General features: G+C 35.1%; 1 protein-coding gene across 1 annotated transcript; it reads right to left on the reverse strand.

Moving 5' to 3' along the window:
• Positions 1-1,147: 1,147 nt before the first annotated feature.
• LOC149806392 (uncharacterized) lies at positions 1,148-11,576 on the reverse strand. Its single transcript, XM_089973486.1, has 4 exons — positions 11,192-11,576; positions 10,493-10,612; positions 5,413-5,453; positions 1,148-3,822 (listed from the first exon to the last, which is right to left on the reverse strand). The coding sequence occupies exons 1-4, from the start codon at positions 11,271-11,273 to the stop codon at positions 2,965-2,967; spliced, it is 1,101 nt and encodes a 366-aa protein (XP_089829612.1). The 5' UTR covers positions 11,274-11,576; the 3' UTR covers positions 1,148-2,964.
• Positions 11,577-12,424: the final 848 nt, after the last annotated feature.

Consider the following 12,424-nt stretch of genomic DNA (forward strand, 5'->3'; position numbering starts at 1 on the left):
GTTGATGATCAGTGATGCTACGATGTACTCAAAAATATTACTAAAAATGCAAAATTGTTGGACGAGGATGGTAATGATATTACTGATTTTATCACCGATATTGATGAAGCCCCATCTGTGGGTGACCTCGGTGAATTTATTAATAATCTCGTAGTATATGATGATGTGATGCTGGACAAACAATCAAATCAAGCTCGGATATTTTCTCGAGACAGACACAAAAAACATAGACGTGATTTATGTTACTCAGCGATATACACAAATACCTAAAGTGATCAGAGATAACTGTAATATTTTAGTTGTGTTTAATGGAGACGATACTCATACTCTGCGAAATATTCATCAGACTTGATGTTTAGGGGATATGGATATGATTAAGTTCAAAAACTTCTTTCCACGAGCACAAGCTACCCCACACGGATTTATCCTCGGTCGCGATATCGTGTAGGTCTTGACATAATTTTCGGTTACGAGATAGCAGCAGGGAGGGTGAACCCTGACAAATATTGCCTGTCCGGGTGGGTGAACGAACACGCATACAAATTTGAAAACACAAGCGTCAACAATAAAATAACAAAATGGGCTAACCCAATTAGAGAAAATCTCGGTCGGTTAGATGCGTACGTTTGGCGTTATTGACCTTGTATTTCATTTTTTCGTAGGAAGCTTTATTTTCAAAGAATACTTGCTCAAAAATTGGTCTGTTCACCCTCCCTGCTGCTCATCATTACCATCGGTTTCTTCTGGGTTACTTGGTGTAAGTTTAAGTTCAACGTTTTCATCCGGATCAATTTCTTTTTTATTTGTCATTACACTGATTTACTGATTTCCACAGTTTTCTCCTTTATTGCAATCGAGAGAGTGAGAGACAGAGGTAAAGGAGGGAAAGACAGACATAAGAACGAATTTCGATCAAATTGTATAAAATGTTTAATTCATTTAAAACGGGGCTTGTTAATATCTTTGTTCGTGATTTTCTTGTTTTAATAATGATTAATAATAATCTTTGGTACAGTCTTGAAACCATATATATATATATATATATATATATATATATATATATATATATATATATATATATATATATATATATATATATATATATATATATGTCCACAACGTCGTATGCTTTCGAGAAGCCTCTTTTGTTTATACTGTGGGTATTCATGCCATTCATCGAAAACAACATTATTCATTTCTATTTTGGCCATAGCCTCTTAGTATGTTCTGCATTTCCTGTGATGGCTATAACACGAATAATGTCACACTAGTGTTCTGTACGGGACAGAAACATGCTTCCTGCATTTGCACTATATATATATATATATATATATATATATATATATATATATATATATATATATATATATATATATATATATATATATATATATATATAGTATAAAAGATATGATAATGAAATCGCTTGTCTACATTGTAATTTGTCATGGAAGAAATAAATATATGTTCCTATATGAAAATTATACGGTGAAAGACACCGTAACAACAGAAATACCATGTAAAATATCAAGGAAAAGTAAATCTCAGTTAAATACCTCAATATTCTTCTATCACTAGTAAGCAGTTTTAGAAACAGAGTTGAAACAAAAGTTTTTGTTAGGTCACCACTTTTTATATAATGCCATACATACTTCTAAATGTGATACAAAAATATTAAATTCAACCAGTGCATGGATTAAACGGTATGGGAAATACATTTTTGTGGAAGGTTATTTTTTTACAAAGACAGTATCATCTGAAGAACTTTCCAAATCTAAGATATGTACCTGCTGAATAAGGCTGAGCCGCTGTACACTAATTAATTTTATTTTCTTATCGCCAAAGCCCGCACATGTTCAATATACCGTTTTAGCCCTTCGTGTTATCAAATGGCTTGAAGAGACTTAGGGATTCGCGCTACTTCTTGTTGACTGAAGGGCTGTTATCTTCGGTGACATTTGATACGTTATACAATATTTTTAGCTTGGGTCATTTGCTAACATATCCGCTTGGAATTTTTCTTTTTACAATTTTCCCAGGATTTTATTAGAGTATATAACATGTAGATAAATTCAATCTGTATACTTATGAGGACTTGACTCGTTTGCTTTTCAGCAGGACAACATTAATCTGTACCTTCTGGGTACGAGATTGCTGAAGTACTTTTACCAGTTTCTCACCTTCGAGACATTTATTTACAAAACCTACGTTAACTTTTACTTGACAGTCTACTGCATCAATTAGTTTTATCTTCGTAAGCGTAAGAATTTGTGCCCAAGGAAAACGTGATAGTTTGAGCCCTTAATGTTGAAGCTTCCGAAACATTGGGCTTCACCACTAACATGATTATCGAAGAATTAGCCATCTCTTTCCCCTGACCGATGTTTGCGAACGTGATGCGTACAATCTCATACTGCTGTCGGAAATGTTAACGTAAAAGTTTGCTTGTATTTTCTAGTTTTATGCTAATGTTAACGGCTGAAATAGGTCAATAAACCCAGACCGTCATCTCACTTAAATCGATTGTTGTCTCTTTTGGGTAACGACATGCAAATATGATTTAAATTAAACAGATTACAACTATTTTATTCCGAAAAATATTTGTTCGCTGATAAGTAAACAGGCAATCATTAGATTTTGTTGAAATGTTCATTGTTTAAAAATATAAAATAAAAATATGCAATTGGCATGCTTATGGCACAGACGTCAGAAGCAACTTTGGAATGGATATCAAAAAGAGACGTAGAACAGGCGTAAAGTTAATCAAGCCTTACCTTATTCCCTAGTTAGATTTTACTACGCTACTAAAGTACGGTGTACATTAGAATTGCTCAGTATACTGTCTGGAATAGAACGCTTTCTAATCATCAGTGAGTAGATGTTCATACCTTGATCTTGTTTTAAAGCACCTACAAACAATTTTACCAACGGTATACTTTCTATGTTTGTTAAGTATGAAGCCACTCAACCGCTGCCGGTGTTGACATCGTTCGATAAGTCGCTGATCGGTCTCCATCCATCAATAATTGCCCTTAGCTTTTTAATTTGGAAACGTGTCAGAAGGAACGGATCTTGCATCAGGTCCTCGTCACTGACATGTTCCTCAAGAAATTGTCCATCCAATTTCTCATTCTCGCACACAGTTGCCAGGTCTTTTAGCCCACATTCTTCCAGGCGTCTGACAAGCTGCCTCTTTGAGAGCGATCTAAATGGCTTTGGTGTTGCTTGTCTTCTCGCTGATGGACTGATAACATGTGCAGTCGCCTTTTTTGTTCCAACATATCCCATTAGCACGTATCCCGCTTCATCGCTTTCTTTTTCATCATCGTCAGAATCAATTTTAATGTGTACGTTACGCATAATGTCAACTCCCTTTTCGGCAGATCCCATAGATTTGTCAATGTCGTTCGCAGTCGTCGTTTCTCTCTTGACAGATGCTGCTTGCATATTAATGTTCTCTATTATCATTGTTTCTTCCTTTTTGGTACATACAGATTTGTCTCGTTTACACTTTGTAGATCTTTCTGTCATGTACGCTTCTTTAACAGCATCCGACATTTGAGATATTCTTTCGAAGTCATGTCTGATATTTTTATTTGGTAATAAAGTTGTGGAATCTGAGTTATTTCCGAACCCTGAAGTTTCCTTTGTTTTGACACTGGCGCATTCTGGGGATGTTACATGACATTCCTCATCTAGAATGGCGTCTTCGCTCATATGTTTGTAATCTTGCCTAGTAAGACCCGCCTTCTTTTCGTCCAAGTTACTTCCCTTGGGCCTCTTCTTACATTCCTGGGTTTCAGAGCTCTGATGCAGGGATACCTAGACAATACAGTTTGTAGGTACTCTAAAAGGTAGGAAATAACACGAGGCTGACAATGTACATTAATAACTGCAGTGCGACTTTGTATCGACGAAAACTTTCTTTTGAGGTTGAAACATTTTCGAGTACTAATGTCGATGGATGATGCGATAATTGTTTCTGAGTTCCTAAACTTGTTAATATGTAATATAACAATTTGAAAGGATTTTAAAATTCATATATTTCAATATAACAACAATGAAAAATATATTAGTTCTTTGTTAACTGATACATGCTTTCACAATTAAATTTAGACAAACATTATCAATAGGTGTGAGTGTTCTCGTAATAAAAAACTTATTTCATATATCTGGCTGCCTCTGTCTGTCTGTCTCTCTCTCTCTTATAACCTTTATACAATATTTGATTTTTGTTTGACATCCTGGTCATCTTTTCGCATTTGATCTTTTTATATAAGGTTGTTATCATCAACATTATTTATTCCTACTTTAACTTCGGTCTCTAAAATCATTATTAGGTGCGTTCAGATAAAATTTGAAAGGGATCAGTCATTTAAAAATTATTCTCTGGAATTACAAAGTGCTTATTGGCATTTTGAACTAAATCACTATTTTAAAATTATTGTGAATTCGTCCCAGGAAATTCTGAATTATATTACTGTGATTCATCTCGATTCATGGAACGTTAGCTCATCCAAGACTATTGGCACATCAGCACCTTCAATAATCTAATTCATTCGGAACATTATATATTTTTGGACTTGTGATGGAACTTTTAGGATGATCTGAGTCAGTCAGTCATACATACATGCATGTATACATACATACATACATACATACATACATGCATGCATACATGCATACATACACACACACACATACATACATACATACATACATACACACACATGCATACATACATGCATACATACATACATACACACACACACATACATACATACATGCATACATACACACACACACATACATACATACATACACACATACATACATACATACATACACACACATGCATACATACATACATACATACATACATACATGCATACACACACACATACACACACATACATACATACATACATACATACATACATAGTCTCTCTCTCTCTCTCTCTCTCTCTCTCTCTCTCTCTCTCTCTCTCTCAGCACATTAAATTACGTGTATATTGCTTATCCATATAATCTCTTACTTTCAAGGTTGATTTAATTTCATGGCCGGCTTAATTTCAAATTGCAGTGATAGTTTAACAAATAAACAAGCAGTACCTGAAGAATAAAAAACGACATTGCGGAGGAATCGAGGAAGAAAAAAATAAAGACACAATTATATCAGGTAACTCTATATTGAACACATGAACAAGGCGGTACGTCACAATGACATTTCTATCAATGTCCATTACCTGACAAAAGTTTATTAAATGAAGTAAAAGCCTAACCAACAATACACTGTAATAGATTAACCACATCAAAGCTATTGTAGTAACGGTGATGATGATGATGATACTGATGACGAAAAAGGTGATGAAGGCAAAAACAACAAATTACAAAAAAATTATTTTAAATTACCTCTTTTTGTTTCGTTGTCTGTTTTTTCTGCTGTATTTTGACTGGAATAAAAATAAACTGATTTTATAACAATGTATACCCATATATAACTATCAAGTGTCGCAATATGCCGGATTATTTGTGGCTTCCAATCAAGAAAACGATAAATTATGGCAATGTGTATGTATATTAATTTCATTGGTTCTTATTCTGAACTATATTTACCTTATTAGTCGTGATTCTCATTACAATCTTATGATTTTTTTCACTTAAAGCTTAATATATATATATATATATATATATATATATATATATATATATATATATATATATATATATATATATATATATATATATATATATATATATATATATTATCCAAACCATCAACTCAATCCATCCGGTGTTTATGTGCAAAAAAAGTATATTTTCGTGCATTAAATGAACAATTGGCAAACATTTCAGGTGCGTGATAAAACTGGATGACTTCTTGTAAATATGACGTTTTCAATAAAAACTGCTCTTTCATTTAGTCTTTACAATATGTATCATATCTCGCATGCGAAACCGATTGAGAATATTAACATATTCGTTATAGCATGTTGGTTTTGATCAGATTTTCCTAGTTTGGTTCAAGACATTTCTAGACGTATTCTCTCTATTTTCTAGTTTTGACCTTTCACTATTCAAAACATACTTCTCTTTTATAACATTCGTACTCTTGAATTACACTGGTCTACAGCCAAAATGCATCCGAAATAAATGTAGTCAATCTTGACTAATTCTAGGTCTCTGAGAATGAAAATGATGATTAGTATTGCTGATTGGCTCTAGTTTTAAAGATGTGATACTGGGTCAGTATATACGATTCTTGATTTGGGAATGGCGGAGGATAAGTGAGCTATAAAGGGAAGGGATCTCAATTTAAACCAGAAATGACTCAAATACATCTTTGGCTGGATCTATGAATAAATCTAGGACTGGGTTTGGACAGTACTTGCTTTTTAGGCAAAACACTGAATGATGCAATCTGAAGCTGGTATTGTATCATACATGCAGGGCCGGCGCCAGACCCGGCCAGACTATCTGGCGCCCTAGGCAAGGTTAGATTCTGGAGCCCCCCCCCCGAAAAATATAAAATTCCAAATTTATAAACAACAAAAAAAATTAAAAATGCGCCCCCCTGAAATCAGCGCCCTAGGCGGCTGCCTAGTTTGCCTATATGGTAGCGCCGGCCCTGCATACATGATATGAATTGCATCATGTTGTTCCTAGAAGTCATGGATGATGCAATCATAACTAAGCTTACATTACTCTGCTGAACAAATAGCTCCACGTCAGCTCTGGAAATCATCGTGTCGTGCTTTCTTATTTGTCATTGTTGCGAAGAGACACATTTCTGTTAGCTTAAGTGAGCAGATATGCCTCGTTCTTGTTTGAAAAATGCAGATAACTTCTGCTATGTTTGTGGTGAAGTGAATTTTTGCATCACAAAAGTGCAGTATAACCACTATTGTTAAGAAAGTCTATCACCTTTATTTTGGCTGCAATATTTAAGATCAGGACAAAAGGTGGGCCCCACACATTATTCTGCAACACTTGTGCGACAGATCTTCGCCAGTGGTTGAGCAGGAAAGGAAAATCTATGCTTTTTGCAGTGCCAATAATTTGGAGACAGCCAACAGATCATCTCAGCACTTGTTACTTTTGCATTGTGTCTCCAGTTGGGAAAGGTGTGTCAAAGAAGAAAAGGTGGAATGTGCATTATCCAAACATTGCATCAGCTATACGCTCAGTACCCCACGAAGGAGATCCGGTTCCTGATGCACCAGAATCATTCTCACTTGAGTCAGACGGGGAAGAGGAGAAGGATGAAACTTCTAGCCCTGAAATATCAATGTCACATGACTCATATTTTCTCCCATCTTCTTCCTATGAACCACACTTCATAACACATGGGGAACTGAATGACCTTGTAAGGGATATGGACCTATCCAAGAGTAATGCAGAGCTGTTGGACTCCAGACTACAGCAGGTGATGTTATGGTTTCCATGTCCCGTGACTGTCAAAAGGATCTTGCCCCATTCTTCGTCATGGAAGGTGATCTTGTAGCCTGCAACAACATCGATGGTGGGATTGCAGCCCTCAACATCGTTCATGATCCAGATGAGTGGAGACTGTTCGCTGATTTATCGAAAACTAGTCTTAAATCTGTTTTGCTGCGTAATGGCAATGTTTTGCCTTTATTTCCAGTTGGTCATGCAGTCCATATCAAGAAAACCTATGAAAACATGAAGCAACTTTTGAGGTGCATAAACTATGACCAACATCAGTGGCAACATTGTGGCGACTTGAAGGTTCTTGCTCTCTTGATTGGTCTGCAGAGTGGAAACACAAATTACTACTGTTTTCTCTGCGAATGGGATAGTCGTGGGAGAATCGTACATCAAAAAATTGGCCACTCCGACAGTCATTGGAGCCTGGAAGGAAAAGTGTTCAGCATTCACCACTCGTTGAATCAAGGAAGATCTTGTTAAGCTGGATCTGATGAAGAACTTTGTCAAGGCCATGGACAAAACTCAAGCAGCTTTCAAGTACCTCTGTGGAACAATTTCAAGGCTAAGTGAAACTAAGATAAAGGAAGGTGTCTTTGTTGGTCCTCAGATTCGTGAACTTCTTCAAATTTATGCATTTAACCATGCACTGCGTGTCAAGGGAAAGACAGCGTGGAAAGCCTTCCAGTTAGTGGCAACAAATTTTCTATGAAACAACAAGACAGCCGACTACAGGGAGTTGGTGGAAAACATCAAGGCATGCAAACGCCTTGGTTTCAACATGTCACTAAATATGCATTTTTTGCACTCTCATCTAGTTTTGTTTCCATCGAACTGCTGAACAGTGAGCGACGAGCACGGCGAGCGAATTCACTACGACATTGCAAGAATGGAGAAACACTATCAGGAAAAATGGAGGCAATCAATGCTTGCAGACCATTGCTTGACAGTGACAGATGCTCCATTTAATGAATACAAGAGACAAGCCAAGAAGCGCCGAGAAGATACTGAATAAGTGTTACATAAACAGGACAGGTAAAATATTATCATGTAGAACAACCATAAATACATGAAAAGACCTAGGTTTACAATTTATAATTAAAACTCAAAACTCTACTATCTACACAGTAAAATCTAAAAACCTAAATATCTTGGAAACAGTAGCCAATCAATCGTTTTAAATGTCATATTTGAATTCAGCACAACAAAATCCATAAAAAATAGTACATTTTATCTCTGAAGCAGACGACTTCTAAATTATTAAAGAACGTGTTACATGGCTTTTCACAAGTACATATCTGACTAAGAAATATTTGCCAGTTTGAGGGAAATTGCAAGCAAAAGATGGCTGAAAAGTCGACAACTACAAGTATATTTTATGGCATCAAAATTAATATTTATATAATAGTTCTGGTAATATTAAAATATATACAACATTGTTATTGAGTTCCTTACACCACTTGTAAACGGTTTTCTGAAGATTGTCATTTGAGCGAACCAGTTGATCTTTACTGCTGTTTTATTTGTAGTTGTTCTCACAATTTATTTACAATAAACTGCAAAGCGTAGTCCTGCTTGAATAAACATTCTGAGACATGATTCGGCTAGGAAATATTGCAATTTATAACCCCTAGTAATATTTTATAAAACAATCACACAAACTATTACTTTTGAAATCTCGGTTTTCATTAATCACAAAGGAAAACCCATGGCAAATTCGCCCTCAGGAGTTTATTACCTCCAAACCTACTCGACTCGAACCCCATTAACAGTGAACACAGTCCTCCGTACATTTTTGTATACATATCTGGCTGTGAAACAAACAGCGTCTTTTGATGGAGTTTATACTTCATATACAGTCAGAAGTAATTCATTGTTTTATTATATGACATTTAGATTACTGAAGGTTTCGTCTGCTTTAAAAGTATTAGCGCAATGCATGATGAAGTTTCCAGTGAGTAAGAAAGAAATTCGTAGCAAAATATTGGACAGCATGCATGGATATGCTATCCAATATCTGGATCCTCTTTTAATGTTAGGTTGGGATTTACTCTATGTCATTTAGATCCTCCCTTGTTTTGGAACATTTTGTTGCTAAAAGTGATTGCATGTACCATTGTAACTCATCCTTACTGTTCCACTGTTTACATTTTGTGCAGTCGATGAGAAAAGTTACAATTATTCCATTTCGACGTGGCAATTGGTGGATAGTTGAGTTAGCTTTAAAACGTTACCGTTTGTTGTACGGATTATTAAATTATCATCCATTGAATATTAAAGTTGTTTGAGATTACATAATTAATGTTATCTGCACAAAATCTGGGGTGCGGGGCATTCTTGTCACGTGATAGTGTAGTCTTTGCATTTTTTATTTTTTTGCGAATCGGAAAACGCCACTTGGTCATATATATGTCCATATCATATCGTCGAAAAATCTATTGTTCAAACTATGTGTTATTCATTGGTATATAATGATAGTTTAGCTGGAGATTTAACAAACTATAACATTGAGAAAAATGAGGAGTCGTATCATAAAAGATGATATTCTGGTTTCATACCATGTCATTCCTTCCATTGTTTATTTAGAAAATTTTATATATTTTCCTTGTATTGAGTTTGTAAATTGCATGCAGGCTGTAATCTTTTTGATACAGTCTTCTGCTTATATTCGTTTACTGAAGTCCCGATTGATGTCACAATCATTGAATTCACGCGATGTTGTTTGTCCAAACCTTTCAATCAAGCACGCGGTAAGTTCGCACCTAGCGGGCATATAATTAAACTTGTAGAATATTTCAGATTTGCTTTTATTGAGTTCCTTAACGTGAAATAAGAGTTGTACCCTTCGATTTGACAAAATTTTGTATTTATTAAATAATATTAAATTTAGCACATTCAAAGCAAATCACAAACATAATCAAATAAATTAAGATAAAAAGGATGATTAAAACAATAAGTGAATGGAGATTTCATTGTAGAGGGCGTCTTACCGGATATTGGTGGGGTTGTATAAAACTATCAGTGACTTGACATATCATTGTCTTACCGGATCTTGGTGGGGGTGGAGGTTTAAATGATGGAGGACATTGTTTCTTTCCTCTTGAATCTCCATCTTCATAGATGCTGGACGTGGGATCCACCGCAGACCCTGCTTTGGTCGGTTGAACTGTTTAAAACATACAGCAATGGCTTTTCTTTAGTTACATTGTAATTATAATTTAACATTGCTTGACATATATGATTTGCTGAACAACACACGGAAACAGTAGTAATTCCTTCAAGCGTTGTCAGCTACAGATTCTCAAAAATATCCCAGCATTCCATGTCATCTGCATGAATGTCTGTATCTCAGTTTGGGTATTATGTCATTAAATATGATTGATGTGTACTTAATATTGTCAGAATATTTGCTATGTTCATGCATCCTTGAATTAATCTGAAAAAGTTTGTACCCTCACGCTTTGCTTCATGCCAAACATTTGCAAGGTGTTCCTGCCAATCTCAATCCAGACAAATGCACCTTTGGGTTGTGGGAAACCAAATCAAATAATAGTGCTCTTTGCTTGAAAAAATATCAGTCTTTCCATATATATGTTATGTAATTTGTCGTTTAACATTTTGTCTTGGCAGTTAGCAAAACAAAAAAGCGATTGTAAAGAATTAAAACCACCACGCATGTGAATGATATTTGCCTAGAATTACAAAGACTGTGTGAGTACATTGTGTCAACATATGTGTGACTTACCAAGCTCCGAATATATGCCATCGACGTCGGGAAATACTTTTTCTTCCGATACAGTTCTGAGAGGTTGATGTTCAGACATCATAGATATATAATCTTTAGTTATAGTTGTGTTGTTTTTTTTTAAATTTCCACCAGTATACTATCTAGTAAAGATTCATCACATGTCAAAACTATTGCCTGACAATTTTCGGTTACTCTGATGTAGAAATTTTGTTTTCTGAAAGTTCAAATTCTCCAGGCAAAAATGTTAGTAATCGTAATCTGTCTCAGTATCTGCCATTAATTGCAGATCTTGTCCGATTAATACGGTGTCTTGTGGTATATCTGTAAACTCTTCTGTTTGGGGCACACGACAATGATCTATTATTTAACGAAACCGGATGAATCAGTCATGCTTGAATTCTTCATACCCGGAAGTGACAGCGATGACGTGACCTGTCACAAATAAAAACTGAGGCATCAATTGATACGCGTTTATACAAAGAAGAACATTTACTTAAGTCTAGTGTTTCGTTCGATTTTTAAACATTTTAAAGATCGGTATTTTTTAAACAATGTTTTTTTATTTGATTTATTTATAGAACAAAAGGTTTAAAAAGTAAGGACGTAACGAGACCCTCGATTATCAAGCATTTAAAAATTGCAGTCTTTTATTTACATACGATGTCCTAAAAGTAAACTGAACTTATTACCACTTGAGATAAGCAGTGAAAATTGCTGAATGTAGAATGGTACCAATGACTTCGTACTAAGAACAGTAATTTTAATAGCCTTCATTGAAAGTCGTCTGCTTTTTCCTTGAGGGGTATTTGAAGTCATAAGTATACTATCATGTTACGTTTACGAAACCAGATGACCCTGTTTGTGTGTTTATTAAGATGTTATTCATTGCATTTTATAGCAAAAGTTACTCCCTAAATTTTCACAAAATTTGATCTTTATTGAAGAACAAACGACTTTCACAACCACCAATACCAGTAATAGAGGGTAAAGGGAATTAGTGAATTATTTGAGTTGATTAAAGGCAAGGCTTTGTGTGTATGTCTCAGGTATCTCGACTAAACACAGTGATTCTAATTTGATAGAAGAAAAAAATCGAATAAAAAAGTACTAAATAATTCTAATCGATATAATGTTCTTGATCCCAACAGCTCTAGCGGATTTGACACACATCATCAAAACAAAACAGTTGGATGTTATAAGACTAAATTCCCTGCAACTTTTTTCCAAGGT

This window comes from Sinohyriopsis cumingii, chromosome 1, assembly GCF_028554795.1.
Source record: "Sinohyriopsis cumingii isolate HCF-2022 chromosome 1, ASM2855479v2, whole genome shotgun sequence".
In the NCBI taxonomy this organism is placed as follows: Eukaryota; Metazoa; Mollusca; class Bivalvia; order Unionida; family Unionidae; genus Sinohyriopsis; species Sinohyriopsis cumingii.